This window comes from Phaseolus vulgaris, chromosome 8 (genome assembly GCF_000499845.2).
Source record: "Phaseolus vulgaris cultivar G19833 chromosome 8, P. vulgaris v2.0, whole genome shotgun sequence".
In the NCBI taxonomy this organism is placed as follows: domain Eukaryota; kingdom Viridiplantae; phylum Streptophyta; class Magnoliopsida; order Fabales; family Fabaceae; genus Phaseolus; species Phaseolus vulgaris.
In genome coordinates, this window is record NC_023752.2 from 62,466,483 (window position 1) to 62,483,574 (window position 17,092).

Consider the following 17,092-nt stretch of genomic DNA (forward strand, 5'->3'; position numbering starts at 1 on the left):
TAATTTTTAATTAATTCATAAGTCCTCACAATATTTTTAAGAGGTAAGGTTTCATATTTTTCCTTAAAATCTTAGTTGCAAATTTCTTTAGATCAGATATTCAATATTCCTGATCAATGATACTGTTTCTTGTAGCAGACTCTGAACCCTCTCTCTGGCCAAGTTACCCATTATTGCAGATAAAGAGGTAGGTGATTCAAGCTTTCTGATTTTTTTATCTTCTATCCAGTTGCATTTTTTTTAATTTTAATTTTCCCTAATTTCTCAGCACTCAAGGATTAGTTTTCCAATTTTATTGAAAGTAGGTTGAGATTTAGATATATAATGAGAATTAAATCTAAATGATGAATATCTTAAATGGAAAATATTATAGCCAACTAGATGATATAGCCAACTTAATCATTATACATACATATTTTGTAAAAGTTAAATTTTAGACTAAAGAAAAACTTGAAGTATTTTTTTGACATCGTCACACCAGTGCAAAAATGCTTATTTACAACAACTATTATACAACGTTTCATTATTGAACATTGTCTATCAAAATGCGGTAACATTTTTTCAAATTAAAACAGGTAAATAGACAGCGGTTGTAAGACGAACCGTTGTCTATTTAAATCACATAAGGGATAGACAACGGTTCTAACCCAACAACTGTTCATCTTATTTTCTTCAATTCTTCCATTGGTTCATTATTTAAGGTTCTTGTTCATTGCTCCACCATCACACTCTGCTTTCCCTCCATCACTGTCGCCATTGCCCTTCATCGCTGCCCTCTACCGCCAACGCTGCCATCACCTTAAGGTTGGTGCTGTTTTTTTTTTCCTATATGTGACTTATAGACTATGGTTTTAGAACTGTCATTTATACCTCAATAGAATAGATTACATGCTGATAGACAACAGTTTCGAAATCATTGTCTAATTGCTAAAAGAACCACTGTTTTTGACCTTTTTTACACTAGTTTCAAAATATAAATTTATAATAGTAGAATATAAGTATTCATTTTGATAATTGTGAATACTATGTTTACATATCATTAGTTTTTTCTTATGTTTATAATTAATAATTACATATATATATATATATTTATTGTAAAGGTTAAATTTTGAACTATAGTAATAATTACATCTATTTATTTTTTCTATCAAACATATGATAAATTCCAGTATCAATTACATTCAATAACCTTTATTTCCACTTTGTGATTCACGATTAACGAGTATTTGTACTCAACCTATTTTAAATTGATTATTATATAAACAAGTTTAAGTGTCAATTGAGGACATTAGCCTTTTTCTACTAATAAAAAATGGTACTTGTTTTAGTGAACAAGTATTATTAGACATCTTTTTAACGTTGTTACTTTATTCCTCTGGAGAGTCGGAAAATTTGTTTGCCATTTAAGTATATTCATATTTTGAATTTGATTTTTTGTGTGGAGGAAGGACAAATATTTAACATTAGAATTTTTTAAAAGAGTTCGATGTTGAATGAAACGGGTAAACACTCTCCGTCGTATTTAAAATTTTATAGTTTTATAAATGAAATTTTTTTTTAATGTAATCTATCTAAAGTTATGTTTTAATTGGATATAAAACTCATTCTGAAATATGTTCATCTTATTTGTTTTTAAGATCAGGTTAATTAAGTTGAATTTAGAAGGGAGAATTAATGGACACCATTTTTGATTTTGTGGCTGATATTTTAAAAGATTTGGTGTGTGGGGCTATCAATGAGTTACATTACTCCTTTTGCTTTAATGGTTTTGTTAAAGAGCTTGAAAAAGAAGAAGATAAGTTTATCGAAACAAGAAAGAGTGTCGAAGATCGTGTCACACATGCTCGAAAACAAACCTTAAAGACTGCCGAAGTTATGGACAAGTGGGTGAAGAATACTAAGATTGATGCAGAAGAAGTGAATCACTTGCTCAAAGAGGCAAAAACCAAAAAAAGTTGTTGTTTAGGGTACTGTCCAAATTGGATTTGGCGATACCGTTTACGGAAGAAGTTGGCAAATAAAAAAATGGACCTTCAAAATATCATTCAAGAAGGTAAACAATATATACAGCTTGAACGCATTGCTTCAATTCCTTCAAATACTCTTGATATTCTCACAGAAAAATGTATGAATTTTGATAGTAGAAAAAATGCTTCTGATCAACTAATGGAAGCACTGAAAGATGATGGAGTTGCCATGATTGGATTGTATGGGATGGGGGGTTGTGGTAAAACCACATTAGCAATGGAAATTAAGAAGATGGCAGAAGATGAACATCTTTTTGACAAAATTATTTTTGTGCCTGTGTCTAGTATAGTAGAAGTTCCAAGGATTCAAGAAAGAATTGCAAGTTCATTGCAGTATGAATTTCCAGAAAATGAAGAAATGGAGAGAGCCCAACGCTTGTGCATGAGATTAACCTAAGAAAAAACAATTCTTATGATTCTAGATGATGTGTGGGAGAAGCTTGATTTTGGTCGCATAGGGATTCCCTCCTCTGAACACCATAAAGGTTGCAAGATTCTCATTACCACTAGATCGGAAGAAGTTTGTACTTCAATGGATTGTCAAAGAAAAATTTATTTGCCAATCTTAACTGATGTAGAAGCATGGAGTCTGTTCCAAAACAAAGCAAATATATCTGAAGACACCCCTAAACCCATCAAGCATTTAGCAAAAGCAATTTCAAATGAATGTAAAGGATTGCCTGTTGCCATTGCAACTGTTGCTAGTAGCTTAAAGGCCAAAGAAGAAGTGATATGGAGTGTTGCGTTGAATAGATTGAGAAGTTCTAAGCCAATCAATATTGAAAAAGGTTTGCAAGATCCCTATAAGTGTTTACAGTTGAGTTATGATAATCTAGATACGAAAGAAGCTAAATCACTATTCTTGTTGTGTTCTGTATTCCCTGAAGATTATGAAATTCCAATTGAATGTTTAATAAGATGTGCAATAGGATTAGGTTTGGCTGGAGAAGTTAACTCATATGAAAATGCAAGGAGTGAAGTGATGGCAGCCAAAATTAAGCTTGTAAGTTCTTGTCTGATACTGGATGTTGATAATGAAAGTGTCAAAATGCATGACTTGGTTCGCGATGTAGCCCAATGGATAGCAAAGAATGAGAATAACATCATCAAGTGTGAAACAGAAAAGGATGTAAGTTTGGAGCAAAGTTCAATAAGATATCTATGGTGTGTGAAATTTCCAAATGATATGGATTGTTCCAATCTTGAGTTTTTGCACATACGAACAAAACTGGAAGTATCTGATGGAATTTTTGAAAGAATGGGAAAGCTTAGAGTTTTGATTATTACTAATCCAGAAGAATACGACAGATTGTGGTTGTCGACAAGGTCTTTCAAAACATTAATAAATCTTCGTTGTCTAGTCCTTCAATATTGCAAGTTGAGCGACATCTCATTTGTAAGATATATGAAGAAACTTCAAAGTCTTTCATTGCATGGTTGTTCATGGCCTCCATTAATTGATATGCAAACTGATGTTGCATTTACACAACTTAAAAACTTGAAACTGTTAGAGTTCAATCGTTGTGACATTGAGATAAAGAATCTTGAAGAGATCAAAAGAATCCCACTTTTAGAAGAATTGTATATCATTCAAACAGAATCGAAGTACAATGATAGAAAGTTCATTGCATGCGTTAACTTGTTTAGTTTTGTCCAAACACTACAAAGGTGTGGAATTGTATTAGGACAAGATTTTTCTCCTGTTGATATACCATCAAAAATTTTCTCTTGCCAAAGAACTATACGGATTAATTGTTTTAACATATCAAATGAGGGTATTAAAGGTTTGGCAAAAGAAGCAAAGGAGCTCTTTGTAGGAAATATTGAAGGAGGTGTAAAAAATATGATGCCTGGTATATTTGAAATTGAAGGGGGTATAAATGAGTTGAATAAGTTGAGGATAATGAATTCTGAAGAGATAGAGTATTTGGTTGAAACTAGCAATGATTTGAGGAAGGTGAGAAATATCTTCTCCAAGTTGCAATACCTGAAAATCGAGAAGATGAAACATCTAAGAGCTTTATGGCATGGTTGTGTACTTGGAAATGAGTCTTTTGAAAAATTAGAGAAACTGTATTTAACAAATTGTCCAGAGTTGACATCTCTCTTCACATATGTCATTACTAGAGGGGACTATGTAGTTGGGCATTTCTTGCAATCCAAAATTTTTCAAAATCTTAAAGAAGTAGAGATAGAAGATTGTGGGAAATTAAGTCATGTATTCTCAGCGAGTATCATAGGAGACCTATCTCAATTGAAAAAGCTTTCTATAAAAAGATGTGATATGCTAGAACAAATAATTGGGGATGTTGTTCATGAAAAAGAAGAAAAAGATGAAATTATTGAGGAAGATAAGCATCCACATTTTGAATCTAACCACTTCAAAACCCCTTCAATTCCATCACCAACCACTGTGAACAGTAGTAACACAGGTATTTTTCTTTTTTCATTTACATCTCGTAACCATCTTTAACTCACAATTCTACATTTTTATTATTTTTTGCATATTCAATCAAATTTATGCTGATAGAATTAAATAAATAATTATTTAAAAGATACTACAGTAAAAAATTATGTATATATTTTTACCACGCAAAAAAAGTCTTGGATAACTTTTCTCAATATCAAATATTTAACAATAGCCCTTTATAATTTTAATTTTATCTGTTTTTCCCTTAAGCTATTAACAAATTGAAACTGGCTCCATTCCTAAAGACAGAATCTAGATTTTTGTTTGAAATTTAACCAATAAGTGTGTTTCCTATCTTATGAAGTTATTTTTTTAAAGTAATTGGTTAGTTAAAATTTGTGAGATGCGTTTTGGGTTTATTTACATTAAAATTGTGAATATATTGTCATATATGAAAAATATAACTAGATTTATTGTTAAAACATTATATATGAAAAATAAGAGACATGTATTTTAATTTTAATTTTTTCATATAAAATTATGAATTATTTACTCATTTCATCTTTGTTGTTACAAAATTTTATATTTTAGTGTATATAATTAAGATAATTTCCTTTTAGTCCCTAAAATACTAAACATTTTTTATTTCTTTTAGTTTTTATATATATTATTGAATGAATAAAATAAACTAAAAATAGTATCTCTATAGATTAAAAAATATACAAGTTTAGAACATAGGAACTAAAATTAAGATGAAGATGAAGCTTTCATCATTATCATTTTTTTTTTATGTTTGGGTTTATGGTTTTAGTCCCTGGAGATCAATATTTTGAAAACAAGAATATAAGATGTAGACATAAAGATTTATATATTTAACTTTAATATTTTTTTATTTATAATTGTTTTTCAGGATCATTTATTCTATGTAACCTTGTAATTCTTGAAATATATTCATGTCCAATGTTGGGGTCATGTTTGAGACATCTGTAGCTAAAACCTTGACTTCATTAAGAAAATTGATCATAGAAGATTGTCATGGTTTGAAGCATATAATAACTAAGGCAAGAGTAAAAAGAAATCAAAAGGAAAACAAGGTTGAAGATGGTCATGATTTCCAAAGTGATCTTTCAATGTTTCAAAATTTGGAAGAGGTAGATATTAACAAATGTGATTTATTGCAACATATATTCCCAGAGTCTTTTGTTGGAGGCATGGTGAAATTGAATGAAACAAGAAATGAAGAAAGTTCTAATTCAAAAGACAACACATGTTATCAACCACAAAAAAGTACCCAAACTGAGCTTCCTTCTTTACAAAAACTCATACTTGATTATCTCCCCAACTACATAATCCCATATAGTTATTATGTAAGATGTCCATCTTTGGAAACACTATCATTGAGTGTGGGAAGATATGTTGAATTTTTCACTGTAAATTCTTCATCAAATACTTCACAAATGATACACCCGGATTATATTAAAATCAAGGTATGATTAACTGTCACTCATTTTGCCTCTCTCTCTTTGTTTAGTTAAAAATAAATTTCAATTCCTTTTTTGAAATTTCAGTTTTCAAAAAGAATATATTAAAAATCAATCACTTAAATAATTAAAGACACATTGTGTGAATTGCAGATATCTAGCTCTGATTCTCTTCACTTGTTTAAAAGTGCTGAATATCTTTCAGAGCAACCACAAGGTCTGAATTTTCTCATCATGCATAATATTTGAGTAATTAATCTAAAAGGTTTTGATAATGCAAAATACCTTTTTGATTTGTCTATTGCTTCATTATTCATGTTGCGAAATTTGCGTATTGAGAATTGTCCTAAACTTCTGCACATAATAGACATTGGTGATGAATATGAGAGTAAGAATTTGGATGCTATCTTTCCAAACTTAAGATCTCTTTCTGTGTACAATTGTGAGCAATTGAAATATATGATTGGTCAATGCCCTCTTGATAATAAAAATGATAAGGAGATTCATCTTCATTTTCCAACATTGGAAAAACTCTATCTTCGTAAGCTACCAAACATTATTAGTATTTGTGCTACCAACTTTCTGTCCATGGCATGGCCCTCTTTGAACATATTTGAGTGCTCTAGATGCTCCAAACTTGTTAATAATAGCCCAAGTCGCAAGGTTGTCCTTATTCTTTTAACTATTAGTTATTAGTTCTTTTTTGTTTCCTATGTGGAATCTCTTTTTTTACATTTTCTATTAGTGTCTTGCAGGATACAATATGGGTTCAAAATCATTTTCTCACCGTGCAAACTCTATGCATGAACAATGTCAAAGTAGAAGTTATTTTTTGTCTCAATGGGTATCGGATGATGGGTCAACAAGTGAATTTAAAGCTAGAAGATTTAAAATTGAAAAATCTACCTCAAATGACTAATATTTGGGAGGCTACCAAGAACACATTTACCCTCCAACATCTCACGTTATTAGAAATAATGAGATGTGAAAAATTGGAAGTAATATTTCCTCAATCTATGCTGAGATGCCTACCAGAATTGAATAGACTAGAGGTAAGAAAATGCAAGGAATTAAGGCAAATTATTGAAGAGGATTTGGAGGATAAAAAATTGTTCAATCCCCTTTCTCCACAACCATGCTTCCCGAAACTTACAAGATTGATTGTTGAAAAATGCCACAAGATGAAATATTTGACCTCTGTATCTGCATCTAATGATTTTCCCAACTTGGACTTTCTAATCATTAATGGAGCCACTGAACTACTACAATTGAATGAGACAAGAAAGATCGAAGTTGAACTTCCAAAACTAAAACTTGTTATATTAATGCATCTTCCAAAGTTTTGCCAAGAGACTCAATTTTTAAATGTGGAGCATCGCATTGTCTGCAATTGTCCAAAACTCTCTTTGACTTCAACAACTACTCTTCAGGAGATACAACAAAATATTGAAGGTTACAATGAAACTTTTATACATAAAATACTCATGGTCATTTTGCTAAATGTGTTCAAATGCAGTTATGAAATCTGAACTCTTCACCTAACATTTTTAATTGTTCATGTAATTAGAGCATAACTACATTTCAAATAACTCCCTCAAGTACCAAATGATTTATGTTTCTTCGTTCCACTTAAAGAAAATATGACCAAATTAAGTATTTCATTCAAATTTCAAACCAAACACTTGTACAAAAATAATGACTAGTATTTTTAATTGTCTACTAATTATTTTATTTTTTATTTAAATTTTTTCGGTTCTGACAATATAATATGATCGTTCATGGAATGTTGATGTCGTGCTATTTTTTTATCCTTCTTGTGTTTCATGGTTAAATGAAGTCCTTGACTATGCACTTTTGTCACAGGTTCGAAAAAGGATTACTTTTTTCATGATAGGTGGCGGGTTTGGTTTACGATTAATAGGTTAATGAAAAACTCTGAGTTGCCTTCATCACAGGTCAGAATCAGGCAACCTATCCAAGTTAACCTAGTGAAATGATCATAATAATAATGACATTAAACTATAGTATACACCACCAATTGCTTCATTAAAATTTGATAAACTTCATCACAATTTTTTCTTTATTTGTTATGAGACTAATTCATTAACTAAAAAACAATATTTTTATTTATGATTCATTAATTGCTAAATAATTCACAAAAAAATGAATGGTTAATATCTACTAAAAATACATATGAAAATAAATAATTCAAGAGGTTATCCGTCACAGAAAGTACTGACTTTCTCCTCCAATTCAAACATAAGAAGTCAATGACCATTATTTGCTCCCTTTCAAAGGGATTTTACGTGATATGTGTATTGTCATTTTGTTTTTATAAAAAGAATGAAATTATGCTACGAAATTGTGCCATTTAGGATTTCCATAGAATATTTAAAAAGTTTTAAAAGAAGGAATTACATCAAAAAAACAAAAAAAAAATACAATGATACTCACTATCTCAACTCTTTTAGGATCAATTAGCTTATAATTAGGGTTATCAGTTATTTTTTTAGCATAAATCATATCCATTTTTAAGTGTTGTGTTCAATTGTCCTTTTGAACATAGTTCTACTTGTTTACAATTAATTATTTTCACCTTGAACAGGATTATATGCCAAAAAACACTTTCCCACTTCAAATGAACCAAGAAGATCCACCTACATCTGAAAATAAACCATGTTCTTCACAAGTCAATGATAACAATCAATCTATGTTGGGAAACACGGATGATAAGTTACATGAAGATAAAAAAATTGAAACCAGAACACTTGTATCTGAAAATAGACATAAAAAGTGAAAAGAAATCAGACATACAAGTGATGGAGCAAAATTTTCCAGACACTTCTTCTCCAAACATGATTGAGGTATTTATATATTTTATTTTAATCTTCTAAAAAATTATACATTAGTAAACTACTGATGAAAAAAATTAAAATAACCACAACATAACACCAACTTATATTTTTGAGGTCAAAACCAGCCAACCTATTCAAGTTAACCTGGTGAAATGATCATAATAATAATGTCATTAAACTAGAATATATATATATATATATATATATATATACCACCAATTGCTTCATTAAAATTTTCCAAACTTCATCTCAATTTTTTTCTTTATTTCTTATGATACTCAATTCATTAATTGAAAAATAATCTTTTCATTTATAATTCATTACTTGCTAAATAATTCACAAGAAAAATAATGGTTAAAATATGCTACAAAAACTCAAGAAAATAAATTATTCCAAAAGTTATCACTAACACAAAGTACTCACGTTGACGTTCTATTCTAATTCAAACATAAGAAGTCAATGATCATTCTTTGTTCCCTTTCAAAGGGCTTTTACGTTGATATATGTATTTTCATTTTGTCTTTATATGACAAAAATGAAAGCCTGCTACGAAATTGTGCAACTTTGGATTTTCATAGAATATTAAGAGAGATGTAAAAGAAGGAATTGCATCTGAAAATTAAATGATAGTCACTATCTCAACTGTTTTAGAATCAATTAGCTTATAATTAGGCTTTTAAGTTATTTTTCAGCATAAATCATATGCATGTTTAAGTGTTGTGTAAAATTGTTCTTTTAAACATAGTTCTACTTGTTTACAATTAATTATTTTCAGTTTGAAGAAGATTATATGCCAAAAAACACTTCTCCACTTCAAATGAACCAAGAAGATTCACCTATATCTGAAGATAAACCATGTTCTTCACAAGTCAATGATAATAATCAATCTATGTTGGGAAGCACAACTGAAATGTTACATGAAGATAAAAAAATTGAAACCAAAACACTTGTATCTAAAACAAAAGAGTTAAACAAAATAGACAAAAAAAGTGAAAAGATATCAGACATACAAGCAATGAAGCAAAATTTGCCCGTCACTTCTTCTCCAAACATGATTGAGGTATTTATATATTTTATTTTAATCTTCTAAAAAAATATACATTAGTAAACTACATGATGGAAGAAATTAAAATAACCACAACATAACACCAACTTATGTTTTTGAGGTGAGAAGCCCATCTCAAACTTGTATGGTAACTCTCTTGCATAAAATACATTTGCTTATAAATTTAAAAATTACTAGGATTGTAAACAGATTTCCTGCTATAAACACTGATTTTTGTTGTGCTTGTTCAATATTTCAAACAAAAGTTGGAGCACAAAGAATCAAACAAAGAAACAAGTTTTCCACACCAACATGCACACGGAGATATAACGGTAACCACTAAAATTGCTCAAATTATTGTTTTACTAACACATGATGTACGTTATGAAACAATTGCTTTTCAAAGCTATGAATTTAAAGATACGCAAACATTTCTTTTCCATTCGTGATGCATAGAATATTGAGGAAATAAGAAGACAAAAGACCGAAGATAGACCTCAATCAGACGAAGTTGTTACTAAAACTTTGTCGGATGGTGTAGATAACATTAGCTTGAGTAGAGATGTTACAATTCACAAGTCAAGTAGTGCATATATACTTCCACAAGATTCCCAGGTTGTTAAACAAGATGATAAGATGAATGAAGACGAGGCAGGAATAACACCATATAAAAATATCAAAATCCAAGATGAGGTGAACATGTTGGATAAAACAGAGGGAATAGGAATTGTTTCTGATAATGGAGTTGAGGTTACTCCAGGTATGGCTCTTTTCTTCTCTATTTTTCATATTTTATTTTTATGTCACCTACTTCTCAAACTTTTTACAACTTATACAGTTACTCGTACAAGATTGGAAGAGTATAAACACTTTGTTGATCTCGATGATTCACAAATTTCTCTGCTAGTGGAGGCAATAACAGCATATCCTCATCTTTGGAATGCTTGTGAGAAGTTTAGGGATCGCTTCCAAGCATGGATGTTGAAAACATTGGCAGATATGTTGTTGTTTCTTCGAAGTGAAAGCATTGATAGTGTTAATCCTCATAAAGAAAAGGAGTTCCATAAACTATGTGATGAAGTTATTCAACTTGGATTTGAGAGGTTGTGGGTTGATGATATGCGCCAACGTGTTGTGGCAAGGAATCCTAAGTTGGACCATGCAAAGGCACGGATTGGTGAGCTTATTAAGACACACGACCATTTAACTCAACAATTAGATAACATAAAGAAAGAACTTAGGAGTCTTAATGACTTTGTTGATGCTCAAACAAAATATTTCGACTTTTTGTGATACGGAAGTCGCAGACAAACACTTTTCTATTTCTTCTTACAAATACATTTGGCATTATTTGTGATTCTTCTAAAAATGAGTGTCACTTTCTCAATGTGATGTTATTTTCTGAATGTAATGTTATTTGAGCTGGTAGAGCAAGATGTTTAAGTTTATTATACTTCATTTACCGTAGACATTATATCGTTTTTTGAATTTCTTCAAGCATGGTTTGATGTCTAATTTCTCCCTTATCTTTTATCTATTTGCTTGAAACAAGAAACAGTTCAATTCTTTCTTTAATTTATGAAACATTAAACCAGGTCAATTCTTGAATTAACTTAAACTTTGTTCTACCAAAAAACGTATGTTAGCATCCGTTAAATATTGAGAATGCCTCCAAAATTACAGATTTTTTCCATCTTCGGAGACTCCCTATTAATTGCCAACGAGTAGGCATGTTCGAAACATTTTTTTATCATTCAAGTTCAACATCTTCATAAACTACACATTTGCAATTGTCCAAAATAAAAAACCACATTTCTCTTTAGAATGCTACCCCTCAGTTGTGAGGTATTGCAGCAAATCAGTGGAGATGTAGAACATAAAAATGCCTCAAATTTTCATTACCAGACAGCAAAAGTTAACTCTTGTGACCCTCTGCAACTGCAACAACTCGAAACATCAGTTGTTTATCTTCATTTCCCATGCATTTCCAGAAATAGAGCATCTGATCCTAAATCAAAACTCTAGTCTAGTACAAGCGTTCGAAGGAGTGAGAAAGAGGTCGATACATGTTCTTGTGCAAAATTTTCCCAAGTTCTCACTAACTTTAACAACTATTTGGAAAGTGTAAGCCTCTATTGTCATGCTAGATGATTGATTAAGAAAATTCTCAATCCGTAAAAAACTTGTTCAAAAACATACAACGGGGCCATACTAAACTACCCTAAAACACCCAGCCACAAACACAAAAAATCTCAAAAACATAAGACAAGAGTTACATTTAATCCCAGAACCTTTCATAATCTAGTCGAGACCTTCTTTCTTTCACTATTAGAAAGTTTACCGGATCATCAAACCAGTGCGTTAGCTCTAGAAATTTCGAATCATAAAGTTTAGCTACCATTCATTCCTCCTCTGTATGCCACGACCATCAGTGACAGAAATAACAAAGTGAAGAAGAAAAATAAGAAACAACTAAAAATAAGGCCAAAACATTTAAATTCTCTATTAATTAATGTTTCTAAAACGAAACTATTACTCTTGTGCAACAAACTGATAATTAAGTTTCAAGAGGGGTTCTTAAGAGGTGTGGCTGGCTTGGTAAACCAAGCGGTGTAGAGAAACTGTTTATGAGCCCCAACGTGGTTGCAAACGAGACGAACCTTCTGCCTCTCTCTCATCCATCTCAGCATGATTTTCATGTGATTCTTGCTCGTCAAATCTTTCAATCCAACTTCCTAAAATCCAACATCTCAACATTATTTTCTTTCAATCAAGTTTACATCAAGAAAGTAAATTACACTAACATGAAAATCTCCTCCTTTTCCTATTTGCACACTATCTTCCCTAATTATTCGAAAAACATTTTCCACACATTACGTGTACATTACACTAGTTTCATAAACTGTTTGAAAAACACTACACTCTATCTCGGAATGCTTAACAAAGACTTAATCACACTTTTGGTCCTGTGTTATTGCAATTGCACAGTTTTAGTCTTAAAGATTCAAATTATGCCAATCAAACATCAAGTTATCGCAGATGTGCTATCATTGAGTATCCTAGATGTTGCAATTGTGTCCATTGAATCCCCAAATATTACAATTCTACGATTTTAGTTCTTCGATCAAATGCCACTCGCCGAATTAACTAACGACATGTCCGCATACAAAATTCACACAATTGACACAATTAAGTGAGATACCGAAAGAGCAATTCAGTCTTTAAAAAATTCATGCAATCTCGAAAAACCTGACGAATGCGAGTACAATTTAGTCATGTCTATGATAATAATAATGAAATTGAGGAGGATGAAAGAGAGGTGGAGGTACCTTGACGCGTTCCCAGGTGTTAGCAACGGTGATGGGACCATGCTCCTTGATAATATCGAAGAGCGTTCTGGTGATCGTTTGCCTCTGCTCCGGCGGTGTTTTAACGACCACGGGCCCCATCTTCGGCTTCGATTTCTTCGCCAAACATCTAATCGCCGTCCCAAACATCACCTTCCTCAGTCCCAAACTCTATTCTGCAAAGCAAACACAAAATAACTTTGAATCAATCAACAAATCTTCCAATAATTACATCATCATATAACTCTGTTTCGATGAACACACGATCATAGCATAGCGAGATTTCTAAACGAGACAATGCTACGAAATCGAATTACCCAAGCAAGTAAAGCTTCGCTGTTGTCTTCGTCTACGGAGAGAAAAGCAAAGATGACACTGTAATCAATTTAGGGTGAACTGAATACTGAACAAACATGCTGTGAGTTGAGGCTTCAATTATGGGCCGCCTCTATTGGGCCAACACAGGTGGATTTTGTTACTGGGCTTGAGCTGTGATAAGTTGAAGGTTTTTCTTCCTGCACCCCCATACTACAAGCGAAAAGTCTAAATTTATTAAATTTGCAGCGTAAACATTGATTTGAGAAAACGAATTAATGTTTTTATTAAGTAATCGAGCTTGTTATTGTTTCATCAAATCAAGCTTAATTATGATTCTTAAGATGCTTTTATGTTTAGTCAATCAAATCCAACATGATGGTTAGTTGAGTTTTAACTTCTTCTTTTTGGACTATTTTCTTTTCTATTTTAGTTTTGTGCCATCTTTTCTAACTCTTAAATTCCAAATTCCTCAATTTTTGGTACTAAATCTCCACCAATAAAATTATAATTAAGCCTCGATCAAACCAGAATTCGTATTAAAAAATAACTAGACAATGGTTATGTATCAGTCAGAATCCAAATCGAACGAGCTCTACATATCTCAGTATCCGGTTATGATCAACCAACATATTCAAAATGCATTAAGGATCAAAAAATGATTAACAAGATTAAGTAGTATGGAAAACTGAGTAATAACATTTAATCACAATCCATACACTAATTTTGACCCAACAGTAACTCATTACAAACATATAAATAAGCACAACTTCCAAAAAAAATATATGTTATTATTATGTATTTATTGCACCAAATACTAAATACTCACTTGAGTGTTATGGCACATTTTGCGAGTGTTTTCCCAACCAAGAACGAACGAAAGAATAAAAGCTTGATTGAAGGTGAGGGACTGAGGAAGGAAGTGTTAGCCGAACAAGTGGAAGAAGAAACGTGTGCCTACCAACCGAAACAAAAAAGTTAATTGTTTAGTCAATAAAAGTTCTCTTAGTTTCTTTTGAAAAAGAACAAATTAAGTATAAATACAATAACATTTATGAATGACCAAGTATGTACGAAGAGGTTATACCTGCCTTGTAATAAAATATCCAAATTATACTTTCAAACATAATGACAAAAAAATTAAAAAAAAATGAGTGACTATATATCAAACTCAAACTATTTGCATAATTTAGATTGATTTGAGTGCTTACCAATAATCTCCTTGAGCTTTATGGTCAAACATATGCTTGAAAAGGTATCTTATATTAATACAGAAATTGATGTATGGACATTTTTTAAAGTGAAGTAGTTTCATATTAGTTGCAACTCTTTTGTTAGCCATGGTGAATCCAAAACCAGAAGAGATGCACATTAGAGAAAGGCTTTTGTGTTGCCTTAAGTATAAAACCCTATTAAATAAATAAAAAAATTGTTTTACTTTATTAAGACATCTTTAAGATAGTTTTTTTAACAATCATGTATATTATTTGATTTAACAGTAGGAACATATTTGATGAAATTTTTTGTATACAAAATTCTTATAATAAAATATTATTTTAATGTAAATTTTAAGAAATTTTCTTGTATATTAATTTTATAAGAAACTCTTATATTAGAGTTTTTCGTGATCAAAGAAACTATCGAAGAATCCCTACACAATATTTTGAAAAAAATTGACCTCCTTATATATATTTTTAAATATTGTGTAAAAACTTATTAATAAAATGTTAATTTGAGTAATATATAAAAAATAATAAATACCAGAGAGAAAAGAAAAAAAAAATAGACGAAATATATAATTTGAAGTGTGTCATTTAATTATTATTGTAATTTAAATGATATTAAATAATTGACTTATATTTTCTAGAAAAAAAATAACATCTTATTTTAATATACTTCTTGGTCAAATATAAACAATATAATTTTCTTATCCATAAGAAAACGATATGGTTTACATATCATACATTTTATTTAACTAACTAGGACTAGTGTCTTTTAATACTTTTAAAATATTATAAAAATTGAAATGAAAATACATATATTTTTCTCGAAGTTGTTATATAATTAAGATATTTAAAGATAGTTGACACAACAATTTTTTTTCCAGTTTATTATTGTTTTTTAAACAAGACAAAAAGTACAACTATCTTGTTATTTTTATTTCCTAAAAAATAACATGGTTCATTTCACTTTCTTATTTATTATAATTTAATTATATTATTATTATGATCATTTTATTATCATAATGAAGAAATAAGGGTTGTAAGAAAAAAATGAAAAGTATTTAAATTTCTGTTTACACCCGTGCTTACCAAACTCACCCCTTATTTGTATATGTTCTGGATCTTTGAATTTTTTCCCAAAAGAGCCCATTTTTATACTATTTCAACCGTTATTATTACTATTTTTACCTTTCGCCTCAACGGAACTCTCATTCTTCTAACAAAATTTAAACAATTCCACAAAATAAATTAATGCTTAAGCATATATTAAAATTAGTTATCTCTTTTTAAATTAATCCACAAAGTTATTTTACTACACAAAAAATGATTGTTTCATAATTTCATTGGCTTCTCACTATTACAAACTTATTACGACACTCTCAAAAGTTTAATGTATATTTGAATTAAAACAAATTATCACGTGAAAATAGGTCTGAATGACAACTGGATGTTTTGATATTCGGTATTGATCGATCGATATGTTTTAAATATATTAAGGTTAAAGGATGATTAGCGAGACTAAATCATACAAAAAAAATTAAATAAATATCTTTAATTACACTCCACATACAACCTTGTTCCAATAATAACAAGATCTAACACGACTGTATAAATAGGCACAACAGTCAAGACAAAAGTTTGTCATTATTTTGCATTTATTACATCAAATATTAAATATTTACTTGAACGTTGAAACATTTTTTACAAATATCCTCTGATCGAAAATCAAAGATAATGAACAAGAAACGAAAAAAAAAAAGACAAAATCTAACCAAAACGTAAATTGTTAAATTCGCATAAGATTTTTTTAAATTTTTTTTACCATAACAATATATATTAATTATTAATAGGATACTTTTATAGATGAGAAAATTTTTTAACCTTCACCAAAAAAATAAATAAATAAAACCGTCGGTGTGTGTTTTTTTCCTTTTTTTTTACGATTAGGTGTGAAGTCTTCCTAAAGGGTTAAGTACCATTGGTGTTTATGGATTCTGAGATTTGACTTTAAATTATTATTTAATTTTTTTCTCTATTGATATTTATTTTAAATCTTGAGTATGAATTCTTTAATGTTGATGCATCTTTGTCTAAATTTCATTAAATGTTTTTCCGTAACTCATGACCACTCAACTCAAATTAATACGCTATTAAACGCGAGTTATGTCAAAGTTGATTAACGTGTCCTAGATTAACTCAGGAAATAAATCAAACCACCAATCAATCCCATTAGAAAATTTTAGCACTCATTTGTGGATTTTATTGAATTCAACTCTTTCTTTAATTTTGTTATCAAGCCGGATTGAAATTAAGAAAACGATTATTTTTTCTTCTCAGTTGGTTGGTCTACTCGTCCTTCTTTCGGATAAACTCCTTGTATCCCTCTTGT

At 30.2% G+C, this 17,092-nt stretch overlaps 4 protein-coding genes across 4 annotated transcripts; 3 read left to right on the forward strand and 1 right to left on the reverse strand.

Annotated features, from left to right (window-relative positions):
* The first annotated feature begins 1,674 nt into the window (after positions 1–1,674).
* On the forward strand, positions 1,675–2,424 carry LOC137825455 (putative disease resistance protein At5g05400). Its single transcript, XM_068631119.1, has one exon. The coding sequence runs from the start codon at positions 1,675–1,677 to the stop codon at positions 2,422–2,424; it is 750 nt and encodes a 249-aa protein (XP_068487220.1).
* LOC137825456 (uncharacterized) lies at positions 1,846–8,715 on the forward strand. The gene is made up of 7 exons (XM_068631120.1): positions 1,846–4,459; positions 5,428–5,924; positions 6,072–6,135; positions 6,184–6,581; positions 6,674–7,370; positions 7,782–7,873; positions 8,524–8,715. Exons 1-7 carry the CDS (start codon positions 2,440–2,442, stop codon positions 8,713–8,715), a joined length of 3,960 nt encoding a protein of 1,319 aa, XP_068487221.1. The 5' UTR covers positions 1,846–2,439.
* A 1,334-nt stretch (positions 8,716–10,049) lies between these two features.
* LOC137825969 (uncharacterized) lies at positions 10,050–11,435 on the forward strand. Its single transcript, XM_068631789.1, has 3 exons — positions 10,050–10,150; positions 10,275–10,578; positions 10,657–11,435. Exons 2-3 carry the CDS (start codon positions 10,455–10,457, stop codon positions 11,109–11,111), a joined length of 579 nt encoding a protein of 192 aa, XP_068487890.1. The 5' UTR covers positions 10,050–10,150; positions 10,275–10,454; the 3' UTR covers positions 11,112–11,435.
* Positions 11,436–12,192: 757 nt separating this feature from the next.
* Positions 12,193–13,605, reverse strand: LOC137825967 (uncharacterized). Its single transcript, XM_068631788.1, has 3 exons — positions 13,483–13,605; positions 13,148–13,341; positions 12,193–12,553 (listed from the first exon to the last, which is right to left on the reverse strand). The coding sequence occupies exons 2-3, from the start codon at positions 13,313–13,315 to the stop codon at positions 12,383–12,385; spliced, it is 339 nt and encodes a 112-aa protein (XP_068487889.1). The 5' UTR covers positions 13,316–13,341; positions 13,483–13,605; the 3' UTR covers positions 12,193–12,382.
* Between the last annotated feature and the right edge of the window lie 3,487 nt (positions 13,606–17,092).